Source organism: Canis lupus, chromosome 15 (assembly GCF_048164855.1).
Source record: "Canis lupus baileyi chromosome 15, mCanLup2.hap1, whole genome shotgun sequence".
Lineage (NCBI taxonomy): Eukaryota > Metazoa > Chordata > Mammalia > Carnivora > Canidae > Canis > Canis lupus.
Genome location: NC_132852.1, coordinates 51,253,631 through 51,270,697, shown reverse-complemented (window position 1 = coordinate 51,270,697; position 17,067 = coordinate 51,253,631). Strand labels below are relative to the sequence as shown.

General features: G+C 36.8%; 1 protein-coding gene across 1 annotated transcript in view; it reads left to right on the top strand.

Moving 5' to 3' along the window:
* DGKI (diacylglycerol kinase iota) overlaps positions 1-17,067 on the top strand; it is a 341,172-nt gene that overhangs the window by 278,912 nt on the left and 45,193 nt on the right. Inside the window, exon 30 of the mRNA XM_072777355.1 lies at positions 4,651-4,676. Within this exon, the coding sequence (XP_072633456.1) occupies positions 4,651-4,676 (26 nt within the window). The remainder of the gene's footprint in view (positions 1-4,650; positions 4,677-17,067) is intronic.

Sequence of the window (17,067 nt, the reverse complement as noted above, 5' to 3'; positions counted from 1 at the left end):
GTAAATCAAAGTGGAAAAACAGCAAGACATTTTCCACAAAGCAGTTACTTGAATAGAGGAATAAATGAATGGCTTATATCTTAATATATTTGTAGTTATTATTCATCTCTTACCTTCTCTTAATATCCTTTTCCTAGTGCAGTGGTGACACAGTGGAAAGAGCCCTCAAGCTTTTTCTATAATTTACCTGTTCAAATATTCTGGACCAACTTTTGCTCTTTTCTTCTGCTAGAGTGTTAGGATTATTTCATAATCATTATATTTCTTCCTTATGTTTCTGTTCACAGAGGCTCTATTCCATCCGTTACTCCTTCCTCCTTTCCCTCCTTCCCTTTTTCCATTTTAAAATTTTATGGAGATCTGTTAATAGTTTTACCTACCCCCTGCCATCATCTTTTTAGTGTACTCCCACCTTAAGTTTTGTTTGTCAGCAGATCCTTATCCTGCTTTCTTCTTGGAGTATTTTCATGTGGATATCATGCTGTCTTTTCTTCATTACTCATATTTGTTTTGGAGGAGTTCTTTTTGGAACTGTTAGTTTGGAACGGATAATTAGGGATAGTGGGTTGGTGTGTTTCTGGAAGCTTGACTTTGGGTCTGTTTTCAATTTCTTTTTAGCAGCGCTATCCTCTGGCATTTGATTCTACTTCTGACTAACAGGACACCTGGCTCAGAGCAGAGGGCTTTCTGCCAGATTTTGTGGTGCACAGTGTAGCTCATATCTTTTGAGTTGACTGAGATCAAAATATGCTCTCCTTGTCTTTCTGAAACGTGGTCGAATTTTCCCCCTACTTGGTAGCTCTTTTTTTAAAGATGATTTTGGTTTATGAGCATCTTCTGGCTTAGTCAAAGACGATGCTTCCTTTTCTGTTTTCTTATTCTCCCTGTTGTCTTAAAAAAAAAAAAAGATGATTGATTGATTGATTGATTGATTGATTGATTGATTTGAGAGAGAGAGAGAGAGAGGGAGAGGCAGAGAGAGAGAGGCAGGTTCCATGAAGGGAGCCCGATGTAGGACTCAATCCCAGGACCCCAGGATTACACCCTGCACCAAAGATAGACCCTCAACCTCCGAGCCACCAGGCGCCCCCCTCCCTGTTGCTTTTCATGAATTTCAAAGAGAAGAGCAGAAGCTTTGCAGTAATAGTTTCTAACTCATCTTCCACCTTTATTCTTGCTTTTTTTTTTTATTCCACTCTGCACAGCCTGCCTGATGAGAAGCACCAATGAAAATGTATGACCTCGCTGCTTCGGAAACTCACTTCATTTAGCTTAGGAGGTAAATTACCAGTGCTTCGAAATGGCCTGTCAGGCCATATATGAAATGGCTCCTGCCTCTTCTGTCTCCAGGCCTAACTTATTACTCCTTTACATTTTAGCAACACTGAGTTACTCATCTGCTTGATAACGTATTACAAAACTTCCTACCCAGATTCCTTGTCATACGCCTGGTCCTTCTGCCTGAGATTCTTTTCCTTTCTTATTTACCTAACAAGTTTCTGCATTTCCTTCCAAGCCCAGCTCACATGGTTCTTGCTTTCTGAAGTCTTCTTTTGCTCTTCTGGAATAAATGGGTCTCTCTATCTCCTGTTCCCTCTTTACTTCACACATGTTTTGATGATTATACTTTTTTCAGTATAATCCTTTATTTACCTATTTTTCTCCTTCACTAGACTGAGGTCCTTAAAGTCGGTATCTTGTTCATCTCTGTATCCTCATCACAAGGTGTAGGGCTGGTACCTAATAGGGTCTCAAATAATTATTATGTAGGTTTGAATCAACATAAATAGATTTAAAATAGGAGAGAGGTTTTGAAATCTAAGGACATGAGATTTTGTTTCTGCTTTTTCACTTTGCTGAATTTGAATGAAATGCAAAAAAAAATGTTTTTAAGAACCACAAAGCAAATGAAACTAAGTAAAATCAAGTATAAATATTCTACAGACTGTCATAAAAGACTAGTACTGAGGAAAGAGGTAAGAACTCTAAATCCTGGAGTTATTTGAATGATAGTCATAGTTTGCACTATGAGAGCGATGCTATCCCCAAGATAAAGTGTACGTGGAGGAGAAATAAACAGTCTGGAACAGAACCACAAGTCTTGCAGGTGCAGTGGGAAGAATAAGAGTGAACTTTCCTGCATTCCTCAGTTGTCAGGTTGAAGAAGATTATCTGTTCCTGGAGTTCAACCACTCTGTTTTAAAAATAACTACTTCTATTGCTGATCGCATGAATTTTCCTCTCTCCTGAGCTAAGTTCTGTAAAACTTTTTATGCCCATTTCCAGCAATAATGGATGATGTGCATGTCTCAGTAGTATAATTTAGTGACTCGTTAGAGTGAAAGGTGAAATACTGAGTGAGGATTGAAATACTCCATATGTCTTAAAATTCCACAAATCCAGGCGTGTGGGAGACATTCAGCACAGAAACTCAACATGACTAATCTTCAGAAAACACTCTGAAATTGATAGTTCTTCCCACTGCCTGGACGATTGCATCCCCTTGGGACTTGAACGAAGCCATCTGGAATTTTTCAGATTTAATATTAGTTCTTTGCTTTCACAGAAAGGCACCAAAAGCCCTGCTTTACAAGCCTTCTACCTGAAACATTTAGCCGTCTGTTGGCATGGATTTTTCTTTGTTCCTGTAGAAGTTAATTGCCAACAGTCCAACAAGTCTTATTGCTTAATTCCCATTAGAATACACCAGGGCTAAAGATGTTACCTTGTTGCTGACTTCTTTTTATGCCCTAAGCATCTTAAGAAATTATCTTATTTTAAATACATATTTCTCATTAGACTCACCTTTCAATCCTATTTACCTCGATTCAGCACTGTCTCCCCCTTTCTTTTTCCTAACCACTAAGGCAGATCGTGGGTCTCTGTTGCTGGGTGTATTGGATGTCTTTTGATTCTGAGAGTGCTCCCATTATCCTTATTCTGGAACTTGTCTCACTCACTAGGCCCTTCCGTCATGGTTGTCCTAGGACCTGGCAAACCTGGTTTGCAGAAAGTTTGAAGGTGACATGATGATTTTTTTGAGGCCCTCCAGAATATGTTTGAGCCTAAGCACCACTGTGGTGGTGCTGACATTAATTAATTCAGTTCAACAAATTTTAATCAGGGGCCCATTCTGTACCATGTAGGAAATAGTCCTAGTTTTCTATTTGTTCACAACCCAGTGGGGAAGACTGGTGTGTGAAGACTGGTGTGTGATAGCATGAAAGAGGGAAATCCCGAGGAGAACACAGATTGGCTTCACCTGGGGAGGCCAAGTGGTATTTCTCAAGCAGTGGACTCTGTGGAGATGACTTAGCTCATGGCAGGTTCCCTCTCGGTGCTCCCTGTGTCCATCACCCTGATGTCAGTTTTCTCGCTACCAAAGCTTGGGACCCTCTGTTGTTTTCACATGCAAAAGTTCACTTGAAGAAACTTGTAAGGTTGAAATGATTTGACACTTTGCCACTATCTTTCCCACCACTACTGCTGTGTCCTTACACCTTACTCATCACTTACATAATGAACAAAAATATTACTGAGCAGTAAATAAAGTAAAGCATTCTCAAGCATCCCAAAGTAGCTAAAATCTTCCTTTAACCACTGTGCCTCCATGGAATCATTCTTGCCCCGGCACGAGTTATGCAAATGGGTGTGTTACTAAACTCTTGCATTTCTCTTTGGTCATCTTCCTGCTGTGGACCTCAGGAGGCTGATCATGTAGAAGAGAGGATGCCTCCTGCCTGGTTTCTTGCCTTTCCCTACAAAATTCTATCACCTGTTAGTACAGAATTATACACCTCCCTTTATCCCAAGGAAAGAATGATATGGTAGAGTCAAGACTGTATCTTTCTTTTTCTTTTTTTTTTTTAAGACTGTATCTTTCAAGCTTGAGGGAAATTCATCCTCAAGGATGAATCTGTATTGCTCAGAGTAACTCAATCAGTGGCTAGCTGAGGAAGAAAGAAAGGTTTTTATTGAGAAAGGGTCGATAAGATGCTTCATCAGTGTCTTCCTAACATAATTGGAGCTGCAGAAGTCATCCATATATAAAAGTTCTGTGGGACCCCAATGATCACTCTTTTGCTCATCCTGGTTCTTAAAGGTTTAGAGCTATGAGGTCAGTACAAAGAGGTTCTATGTCATGCTCACGTAAACCTTAAATTCCACGAATAGTGAAAACAAAAAACAATAATGATAAGGGTACGTATCATTTGTTTTACTTCTGCCTCATTTTTTACTGTCCAAGTAGATTTCTTTTTACTTGCACACAGTCTAGTGCTTATTTATATCCCTGGTATTTTCTCTGAAGGCTTGGCCTTTGGTGACATCACAGCATTCCATCCATTATCACATTTCTATGACTTTTCTATTTGTGTGTGATAAATACAGACTTAAGTTCGTTGCAGTCCCATGACACTGTGCAGTAGACTGGAATTTTATTAACCCCAACCAATCAAGGTAATCTTTGGGAGTGATCAATTAGAAAATACCATGTGACCAACAAATTAATTACACTGTCTACTATATTGACTTTGTATTTAATTAAATTTGGGGGGTAATATTCCTAGGAGATTATTCTTGATCATTATTGCATTTGTAATTATTAGTATTATTTACAAAACATTTATCATGCTTATTATCTCGTTTTAGGTCACCAGTCTCTTCAGAAGATCACGGTAAGAATCTGTCTTACTTATACTAATTCAAGATTAAAAGTTGAGCTCCGTTCCTTACATTTCATTGTCAGAAGAAAGAATTATTTAAGGAAATGTTTCTAAGACATTGGTCTAGTATTTTTTTTTTTTTTCATGTGGAGTGTCATGCACTTTTAAAAATTCAATGCATCCTAGCTAAATGTGATGTCTTGTCTTCCAATCTATTATAACCAATTTGGTTGACAAATATTATGAAGCTTATGTATCTGCCTGATTTATGACTGGATACTTTCTGTGACTTGGGGCTAGCTGTGTAACTTCTCTGGATCACAGATTTTCATCTTTAAAATGAGAGTTTGTAGTAGACATTCCCAAAAGTTTCTTCAAGATTGGATGTTGGAATTTGCTAAAAGTACTAGAGGTCTGAAATGAACCTAATCCACAGAGGTATTAACTGTTACCCAGCTAAGGTGAGTTATTCACATTTAAGACATAGTTATTTTATTAAAAGGATAAAATATATAGTTTTGTCACATCCAACTTTTAGAGTTCATTTATTCAGTCAGTCATTCAAAAAATGTACACTTTAAGTGTCTACAATGGGTCCATTATACTATGTAATCATGTTATACAATATTAGGAACTATGTGCAAACACATGTGGTACGTGACATAATTTTCTCCCTCCAGGAGCTTTATGAGTCTAGTGGTGAAGGAAGTGGTGAGAAGATAGTAGGACTCTGAGTAATACTGGCATTCCTCGTCATGCCATCCCTAATTAGTGAGGGCACTATTTTGCATTCAGCCAGCTAAATACAACACATGAAAGCTGCTATAAGCTTCCCTCTTCATCCCTTTAGTCTATTCGGTCATTAAATTTTATTAACTCTGGTTTTTGTATTTCTTTTATCTCTGTTCTCTTTTCCATCCCCAATGCTGTTGCTTAGGGTTTCTCCATGTCTTATTTGGACTTTTAAAGTTATCTTAAAACTGCTATCCATACCCTAGCTTTCTATCCTCTAGTTCTCTGTATACTTGGATAGCACTACATTGTCTGTTCTGTAGCAAAAATCTGCACCCATTGCCTAAGGGTTGAAATCTTATCAAAAGATCAGTCGTTGTATTCAGGTTTCCACTATTGTATTTTAATGTGGAATGGAAATCCTAACTGATGGAATCTTTGTTTATTGCTACTGCTTATTGCTTCTTATGGCATCTTTTCCCCCTTCTGAATGCGCAAGCCATGCAGTATATTGCAACTAATTTCTGAAACTCACCATGTTTCCTGTGTCCTGCTTTTATCCATGCTGTTCTTTGTGACAGAACTACTCCTTTTTGTGATATACATGGTTTACATTTACCATTTGAGACCTTGTTAATCATTTCATCCTCCCTGAGAGCTCTCTGATCCACTTACCATTTGCATGAAAAATTTTTCTTCTAGAATTTAATAGTAAATTTGATGCTTGATTTGCTTGTCTCCCATGCTGGGCTGTGAGTTCTTTGATATAGATCCTAACAAACAGTAAACATTCACCAAATGTTTATTAAGTGAATGAATTAAGGACAAAGAGAGGGAGTTTTTGGATATCGTGCCATATCATAAGATCTCTCGTAATATTGAAATGAAGATGTATCACATCCCTGAGGATCATAGGCAAATCATGTTTAAACTTATTAAGTCAGAAATGGGTAACCAACCACCTAATGATGACCTATTACGGTATGCTATTTCGCTCATCATTGTTGGTCTGACTAGATTTTTTATTGTGTGTTTAGAGATCCTTGGGCTTCTAATTTCCATGGACTCAAAACGTGTTTCGTTTTTATTTCGATCTAGGGTTCTCCTAAATGACTTTTGTTTGCTTTGGCCTTCCAATCTATTAGACTTATCCCCTATTCCTAACAAAGGAGTGTGTAGGGGACTTCTGAATTGTTATTCTGTAGTTCGCTAGGAATTCTTAAGGGGTTATGAGCTATCAGTGAGCAAGTGATGGCATCCTTGGAAATCCTTGAAAAATGACTATCACCAGAAAGACTTGCTCAGTATGAATAGCACTTCAGAATTAATTATTTTAAGAACTAGTATATGTGACTAGTTAAGGAAATGTTATCCAAATTTGAGGGCTTTTATATTTTCATGGCTTCAAAAGTTATTACATGTCCATGATTCTTCGTCGATTCTACAACTTCCAAAAACTACTTGAATATATAAGGTGAAATTACAGTGCTGATTTATCTAATCTTATTAATTTTCCATCATCTTCTAGCCCATGTATACTTGGGAAAAGTATTCTTAACCCAAGGAAAAGGAAAATATTCTTAACCTTTTCTTTTATCACCAAGATTTTCTACTAGAACTTAAAATATGTTTCCTCCTGCTTATACATTTTTAGGTTCTCATATTTTCTGTGGTTCACATTAAATCTCCTGAATATTCTATCAAGCTTACATTTATACATGATAATGATATTGCAATATGTGTGCTTTTAAAAATGGTAAGAGGTAACAGTTTTCTTTTCTCAAACTTAACAATAGAAAAATTGAGGTTCATTGGGCAAATGGATTGTGACATTGGAATATAATGGCCCATGCCTCTTGACTTTCTATTTTGTTAACTTACTACCAGTGATCTTACTTTTCTCTCTAATAACGGTTGCGCTGGCTAACTTCAAAACAGACTTTGTTCTTGAGAAAATCTAATTTTCGAAAGTCCAATATGCCCAGTATTCTCAGTTCCCACAGATTACTTTTCATAGAAAATAGGCTTGAACATTATGGCTCTGTCATTTACCCTTTCTTACCTCCCGCCTCCTTATCTGTAAAGTGGAGATCATCATATCTACCATGCCTACCTCATGGGATTATGAGTTCAAGGGGAGATCATCTGTGAAATCATTTTCCAGTTTGCTAAAAGCACCCCAAACACAATGCTGATATCATCCAGGCAGTGGATGAGGAAGTGTGAGTTTATTTGTGATGTTTGCTCAGCATTGGACACTGTCTTTGAAAAGTTAAAAGGTGTCCTGGGGGAGAAGGAGAGATAGAAAACTGTTTCCTTCAATGTTATCATTAAATATTGTGTTTTCAGGTCCCTGGGTGGCTCAGTGGTTTAGCGCCTGCCTTTGGCCCAAGGCGAGATCCTGGAGACCTAGGATCGAATCCCATGTCAGGCTGCAGGCATGGAGCCTGCTTCTCCCTCTGCCTGTGTCTCTGCCTCTCTCTGTGTGTCTTTCATGAATGAATAAATAAATAAAATCTTTAAAAATTAAAAAAAAATAAATATTGTGTTTTCATTGGAAACCTTTGAACATCTGGGTAAGGAAGAGTAAAATGGTTAATGCACAATGCAGCTTATAGTGGCGAAGTAAAAATACAGTTCATGATTACATGTGGCATCATATAGGAAACTGACCATATAAGGCATAAGTGAAATATAAAATGTTCCTATTGGTATATATAGTATCAGAGTCATTAAGAATAAAGGCTAACATTTTTTAGCACTTTTGATGCAGACACACTGTGCTAAAAATACTTCAACTATATTACTTCATCTCATTTAACAAATAGTAAGTACACAGTAGACATTTTACCATCTATTTTTTAGTGGGAGGCAAAAGGTTCATGATACTTAAATAACTTGCTTAGGATCACATAGCTAGAGTTAATTTTCAAACCCAGTTTTTTTTTTTTTTTAAGATTTTATTTATTTATTCATAGAGACACAGCTAGAGAGAGAGAGGCAGAGACACAGGCAGAGGGAGAAGCAGGCTCCATGCAGGGAGCCCGACGTGGGACTCGATCCCGGGTCTCCAGGATCACTCCCTAGGCTGCAGGCGGTGCTAAACCGCTGCGCCATCGGGGCTGCCCTCAAACCCAGTTCTAATACCCAACTCTTGCTCATTCATGTACCATATCTCCGGAAAACAAAAGAAATGATTGTCAGAATTAAGGTGAATAGAATTATAAAGAAAAAAAATTCCCTCTAACAAGAGTTTATTTACTACTGTGTAAGTAATCTCTTTTTAATGACAAAACAAAACAGAACAAAAATAACAACCTGTCTCTCCTGCTGGGAATGATTTGTCCCTGTAGAAAAAGCAAATACCAATGTCACATTCTCTCATAATTAGTTAACTGAGTGAAACCGAAGCTTCAGGGAAACCTGCCACACCAAATCCCAGTGGGAACATTACATTTTAATGTTACAGCTGCAAGCTGGAGTCCTACCCCTTGTCAAAAGATAAGCCTGGCAGTGATTGATTGCCCTGCCCTAGGAGTTTCCTCTGCATTTAGAGCCTATCACCTCATCATTTAAATTGCTCCAGGAGCATAATTCCTGTGCCCAGGCTGCTCTGCTTGAGCTCTCAGATTCTGTTTTGTCATCTTGGCCACCTTATTGTGGGGACCCCTGAGAATGCCCCTGTGCTGCTGCTCCTCCACCAGTGCATTCACAGAGGGTCATCTTCCAACTAATGTCTGCTCACTTACAAAATACAGGACAGTCACTGAATCTCTCACAAGGAAGTGCCAACACTCTGTTTGATTCCCCTAGATGTCTGAAGCAGGCACCCCCTTCCTGTCCTCCCTCCTAGACCGGTTGGCAATAATGGTTCTTGCATTATATGGTGGCTTTTTCGTTGCAATAGTAACACAGTAGACAAGGATGGGAGTAGCAGGCATCTGGAAGTAAAATTTTAAGGACCACAGTCACTAGAGTAAGTCCCCAAAGGGTCCAGTATCAGACTTGGAGGCAGTTTTACTTTGCAGGAGGTTAGACAAGAAAAAAAACAACTCCAAACAACACATTGTTGGGTGGCCTACCACTCTTTAATATATCAATAACTATCTCTTGGCTCAAACATCATAGATGGTTTTTTTCTCCAATGTAAACATATACACATGCAGTTTTACTGACATAGATAATATTCATAAAAATGTACAAAATTTATCAGCTTAGTTTAAATGATAACCAAAAGGAACTATGGCATGCCCAGCCCCCAGCCTAAGATATAAAACATTGGTAGTCATCTAGAAACTTCATATTTCCCTTTCTGTTTACATTCTCTTCCCTCTCCCACTGAGATACCTCTGTTCTGTTTTTTAAATAATTTCCTTGTTTCTTGTGATCATTTTACTACGTATACACATATTCCACATATGAATGTGTGTGTGTATTCCAGATATATGTGTCTTTATATGTATAGAGATTTGCTTATATTGAACTCTCATAAATTGAACCCTGTGGTAAATTCTTCTGTGCTTCTTTTGTTCAGAATGTTTTTGTGACACATCCTTGTTAAGTGCCTTATTGCGTACATTTATTTCATTAATTTTTCATGTTGTATAGTATTCTATTGTATGAATATAAAACAACTTATATATCCAAACTCTGATGAATATTTGCACAGACTGGGTTTTTTGGTTTTGTTTGTTTGCTATTGTAAACAATATCATTATGAACATTCTTTTTCATAACTCCTCTGGCTTCCATATGTATGCATTCTTCTAGGGATTAAGCCTGGGGATGGCATAGTTAGGTGGTAGGTTATATATCTGTGTAAGTTATCACATCATGACAAGTTGTTTTACAAAGTAATCCTAATTTACTCTCACAACTCTAGTCAGAGCTCCCATTGATCCCTATACTTGCCAACACTTGATGTTAACTAATGAAAAAATATTTTACCAATTTGGTGGGAGTGTCAAATGTTATCTTGGGGTTTTAATTTGTGCTAAATGATTACACGTCAGATTAACTATTTTTCATATAAGCCATTTGTGTTTACTTTTCTGTGAAATGTTGCTTTATTTCTTTTGCTCGTTTTTCTCCCACTAGGTTTTCTTTTTCTTAATGATTCATAAACATCTCTACAGATTCTAGGTAAAGGTTTTTTGTTGATAAGCGTGTTGCAATTTTTTTCCAGTTTGTGGTTTATCTTTCCAAACTTTTTTTGAGGAATAGGTATTCTTTAATTTAATGTAAACAAATTACTAATATATTTTTTAAGATTTTATGTATTTATTCATGATAGATACAGAGAAAGAAAGAAAGAAGCAGAGACACAGGCAGAGGGAGAAGCAGGCTCCATGTAGGGAGCCTGACTTGGGACTTGATCCCGGGTCTCCAGGATCGCGCCCTGGGCTGAAGGCAGAGCTAAACCTCTGAGCCAGCGGGGCCCTATTAATATTTTCTCTATGGTATCTAGCTTTGGTATGTTCTTAAAGAAGTCCTTTCATAGGCTAGAATATCCTAAGGATATTGTCCCGTTATCTCTTCTACTGTTTTCATAGTGTTAAACTGCAATTGTGTCTTCATTATTTTGGAAATGATTTTGTGGTTTGATGAGAGGTAAAGATCCAGTTTTATTTTGATTTTTTTCATATATATAACCAGTCATTATTGTTTATTTCTTTCACTGACTTGAAAAGCCTGTTCTATCTTTCCCTATATGTGGATTTCTAGATCTCTTTTCTATTTTATTGATCTGTATGTCAATTCTTGTACAATGATTTTTTAAATTGCTCTAACTTTGGTATAAATCTTGCTATCTGGGAGAGCACATACTCTAAAATTTGTTCTTCTTCAACAATGTCTGAATTGTATTTGGACCTTTGTTCCTGCCTATGTATTTTAGAATCATTTTATCAAGTTTTGTGTTGTAATTTTCATGGAAATTGCATGAATCTATAAATCAGTATAAAGACAATTGATACTACAACAACACGTCTATCTCAAACAATCTCTTTATATTTAATTTTTTTGTTTTTGTTTTTTTTAGAATGCCTGTCCATAGAATTTCATAATTTTCTTCATGAAGGGTTTGACTGTCAGTTTTAAATAAAGTCCTAGGTACTTTACAGTTTTTGGTGATATTTTAAAAATTGTATTTTAAAAATTGTATTTTCTAAGTGATCATTGTTGGCATAGTAGAATGAAATTCACTTTAGAATCTTGTTTCAAGGTTCTTGCTTCAAAATCTTAAGTCAAGATTCCGGCTAAACTTTTAAATTCATAAACTTTACTTGAAGGGTCTGTTGTGAGGAAGAAATTCTGCAGAGGCATTATCATCTGCAAGTAATGATAATTTTGTTTCGTTCTTTCCAATGATTATACTTTGTTATATATTTTTCTGGTCCTTTCTATGCTTATTAGAACCTTCAGAACAGTACTGAATAGAAGTAGAGATAGTAGATTGAATAGTGGCATCATCGATTTGTTTCTGATCTCAAAGTGACTGCCAACCACAAGTCACCAATAAGTGTGGTGAACAGCACTGGTGATGCTGGTTGTTTTGCAGATAGTATCTTCAGGATTTTCCTTTTCATCCAAATGTGATAAATTCAACAGGTATTAGAATTTTACAGACTACTTTTTTCTTCATCTTTTGAGATAATGATTTTTCTTCTTTGGTGTATGTCATTGTCTAGTAGAAAGCAATACCATATGCATGAGATAAATTCAAATTGGTTATTATATTAATCTCCCTTATATATTGCTGGATTCAGTTCCTATTCTTTTTAGAATTTTTGTGTCCATGGTCATCCATGTGATTGGCCTCTCATTTTCCTTCCTATTTTACAGAGCATGTGTGATAAATCTAGCTTTATAAAAGGAGTTAGATTTTTACTGTTATTTTATTTTATTTTTTTCAAGGAATGTTTCTTTTTAGCTTCATTGGTCCTCTGTATTACATATTTGTTTTCTGTTTCATTGGTTTCTTATCTTTATAGTTTCCTTTATTCTAATCATTTGGCTTGTTTTTATACTTTTTTTCTATTTTTTTATTTTTTTATTAACAATTTTATTTATTAATTCATGAAAGACACACACACACACACACACACACAGAGGCAGAGACACAGGCAGAGGGAGAAGCAGGCTCCATGCCGGGAGCCCGATGTGGGACTTGATCCCAGGTCTCCAGGATCACGCTCTGGGCCAAAGGCAGGAGCCAAACCAGTGAGCCACCCGGGGATCCCCCTTTTTTTTCTAACATAGACAATTGAAGTACAAATGTAACCAGAATGCTTTCTCTTCTCTGTATATGTCCTTCTGGAATTCTGTTTAGATGCATGATAGACCTTTTCATCCTATATGTGTCCTACTCTCTTTTGTATTTTATTTCTCCTTGTTTCTCTGGAATGCATCCTGCATTATTTCTTCAAAGTTGTTTTCTTGTGTTTTTACTGATTTGTATTTATCTGTTTTTGATTATTCTTTGAGCCACTCATATCTTTGGGCCTTCATACATGAGAATTCTTTAAGTCCTTGAGAGAGGTTTTCCAATCACCAAAGAAAAATAGCAAACTTAATTAAATTATCTGTTGGTGAGTGTGTGTGTGTATGCTTGTTTGTTTCTTTCTTAAGATACATAGAGAACATAGAGACAATAATTCAGAGTGCCCAGTGTTCTATTGATGGCAATAAATTCACATAAGAGTTGCCTTGTTTTTGGTTTTATGTCCACACAGCATCAAATTTTCTTGTTCAGTCCTTTATAGGTCTTATTTATTATTCATCCTATACTGATTTAGCTCTTCAGGGGCTCAATTTTATGTGGGGGTCTCTTTGGGCAGGTTCCAGGCTTTATCTTCTATATCCCATGCTTCACACAGTCATCAAAGAGAGGCTCAAAATCCTAAAGGTGTGGCAGAAAACTTTAGGGCATCGGGTGGTTTGGGCACCTGTTCATCTGCGAAGGTCAGTGGATTTACTTTGTTTAATGGATTTATATATTCCTGTCTTTCTTCACAGTAGAGAGTGTGTGTGTATGATGAGTTTTTAAAGGTTATTTTTGTTGTAAAATGAAACACCATACATAGCTTGGCATATTATCATGGTAATATCCTCATAACCATCACTCAGACCAAAAACCGAAATTCCTTCCATGTGTCTCCATCCTAATTACATCTCTCCAGGCCTCTAAAAGTAACCACTATCTTGACTTCTGTAGTATTTTTTTTGTATATCTATAAAATCTAATCACTCATTCTAGTCTTATCTTAACTATATTATAGTTTAATCCTGCCCATTTAAAAATATAGTATTGTCATCTAAGTCTCTTTTAAATGTACATTCTCCACATACCCCTTTCTTTTACTTAGAATTTATTTTTGAAATGCTCAGGCCATTTGAACTGCAGACTTTCACACAGGCTGGGTCTTGCTGAGTGTATTCTAACACAAACTCTGATCTCTGGCAAGTATATTGGTGAGAATTTGTTCTTTTATCAGAGACAAATGATGTCTGGATTTCACTGTTTTGTTGATGTCAGACTTATCAATTAGGGTTATAAAATAGTGCTGTTCTAGTTCTACCTTTGGGGTTTTCCCAGTTCTTTCATTTCATAAAGAATCACTTCATCTCCTCTACTGTTTTATTTCTCAGTGAAACAGTGCTGTAAAGGAAAACAATAAATGTTTGAATCTTTCCTTTTATTTATCTGGTTATCAAGATAATTAATTGATTCCTTATCAATGTAAAAAATGACCAATTTTCAAAAATCATTACAAATTCATGTTTTTTTTTTGTAGGCTCCATGCCCAATGCAGAGCTTGAACTCATGGCCCTGAGATCAAGAGTCACATGCTCTACCAACTGAACCAGCTAGGCACCCCATAAATTCACAATTTTAACACATTTCATGGGCTTCAGTGCATTGCAATTATCATTCTTATTGAAGCTTAAATTGTCCTATCTATGGCAAGAAGGAAGTCCCTTCATCTTGACTTCTAAGGTCTAATATGGTCCTAATATTTATAGATAATTTCCTTGATACCCAGCATAGCAAGATGTTTCAAGCTCATCTTTTGTAGTTCTTGCCCTGGACATCATTTCTCTAAAATTTCTTAGATTATTTCAAAGAAGAATAGTATTTCAAGATCACAATTTGGGCACTAGTTACTATTATGTTGTTCATTGTTTCTGGTTGAGCAGAGATAAGACAATTATATTTGCATTATGGATACGTATGTGTGTCTATATCTTATCTGTGTATATACATGCCTCATCTTTTATTTTAACTCACACAATTCATTTAGGATTACTGAAAGGATTTAAAACAGATTTCCTTGTATTTTTATTGATTTATGATATGTTGGTATTAAAATCATATAGACATTGTACACTATAATGTCTCTCTTTTAATATTCATTTTTGACTTGGTTGCAAAAGTAACTAATGCTCATCATGAATTAATATGCTGAAGAAAGTCTAGTTATTTTGGTTGTCTGAGCCACTTTTTCCCCCAGATCCCTTAGGTAAAATCCCCTGAAAACAGTATTTTTTGAGTTGTTTCATGAAAAAGCTTATCTGGGCCTTTTACCCTAAAAAATTAGTTGTGGTCTGTGGTGCCTAGGTGGCTCAGTCAGTTGAGCATCTGACTCTTGATTTTGACTCAGGTCATGATCTCAGGGTCAAGCTCTATCCTCAGTGGGGAGTCTGCTCTCTGTCTCTCTCTCTCTGACCTTCCCCTAATGTGCTCACACATGCTCTCTCTCTTAAATAAATAAATAAATAAATTTTTGAAAAAAAATAGTTATGGTCTCTACAGACTCATCGTGTCACATGTTCTTTCCTTGATATTTTGAGTATTCCATTTTCTCCTGGAATAAAGTATTGCCTTTAAGGTCTGATGATATTCTTATAAAAGTCATTTCTTGGGATCCCTGGATGGCTCAGCAGTTTAGCACCTGCCTTTGGCCCAGGGCGTGATCCTGGAGGCCTGGGATGGAGTCTCACATCAGGCTCCCTGCATAGAGCCTGCTTCTCCCTCTGCCTGTGTCTCTGCCTCTCTCTTTCTCTCTCTCTCTCTCTCTCTCTCTGTGTGTGTGTCTCTCATGAATAAACAAATAAAATCTTAAAAAAAAAAGTCATTTCTTGGGATGCCTGGGTGGCTCAGCAGTTGACTGCCTTCACGCCAGGGCATGATCCTGGAGTCCCAGGATCGAGTCCCATGTCAGGCTCCATGCATGGAGCCTGTCTCTCCCTCTGCTTGTGTCTCTGCCTCTCTCTCTCTCTCTCTCTGTGTCTCTCATGAATAAATAAAATCTTTCCAAAAAAGTCATTTCTTTTCTTTTCTTTTTTTTGTATAGATACCCAAAGGATATTTCTCTTTAATGTCCAATACCTTTACAAAAATATGCCTTGGTATAGATCACTTTGAGACATTGATGCTCTCAGATACATGATACACTATTTAAATGTATGGTTCATTTTGAATTTCAAAGCAGTGTTCTTGAATTAAGTGTTTATACATGGTCTATTCTCTTGCTTTGGTTTTCTTCTTTAGGAGCTCATTTTGTATGTTTGATCTTCTCTATGTCTCTTTAACACTTGTCATTTCCTATCACATTCTTTTTACCCCTTTCATTATTTTTTGAAAGTTTCTTTGTGCCTTCTACTTTTCTTAAGGCTTTACTGGTTGAATTTATTTGTTCCTGTGTTCCTTCCAGTTTGTCTTCATTGGAAAATGATTTTTTTCTGTTATTTCTAGTTTTTTGTTGAATGACATCACCTCATTTCTGAATTATTCTGATTCAGATGGGCTATTCTTGATGTCATGTATCACTTTACTAACGCCATTAAGCTTACTTGAAATAGTATGCTACTTTTTAAGCAAGTCTTTATGGTACACTTTCATTGCCTCTCAATGTTATTCTGTTCTTTATCCTTTTTTTTAACTAAAATAACTTCATATGAGATTTTACCTTTCTTTGCTATTTTTTCTATGAAATTCATTTTCTTTCTGAATTTTGGAAAGAAATGTAAGTTCAGTTAGCTATTCTCGCTTCAGAGGCCTCTTTCTTCTGTTGGTTTTGTGTCCTATTGAAAATGTGGTAGCTTGCTTTCTCTGACTTCCTGACTTTGATCCATATCCTCACTTTTATCAAGACCTCTTTCTTTGCTCCCATTAGCCATATTCAGCACAATGTGAATTCCACTCAGAAATTCATCCTCAGTTTGGATCCTGTCTTGAAGGGGTATCCTAGGTGGTCAGTTTTGAGAGTTCACAGGAGCTACAATGCTCTAGGTACTTCCGTTTGTAGTGGGGCCCCTTACATGGATTTGGCAAGGGAAAGGGGAAAACTTCTGAGGCTGCTCTCATACTGGAGCCCAATACTTTACCAGGACCACCTGTTGGCTACTTTGTGGCATTCCTGCTGTTAGGTACATCAGCTTCCCCACTGCCTCCCTATGCCCTCCTGTGCAGACACTGGGAGAATGCAGGTCTTTTGGCAGTTAATGGCCTCTCTGCAGCCACTTGTAATCTTGAAGTTTGTAAGGATATCTTGTTACCTTGTTTTTACAATTGATGGTGTATTTTGGTTCTTTTACTGAGTTTCTCTTTCTATGTGTAGATTCAGATGGGCATTAGGGAGGGCACTTGTGATGAGCACTGAGTATTGTA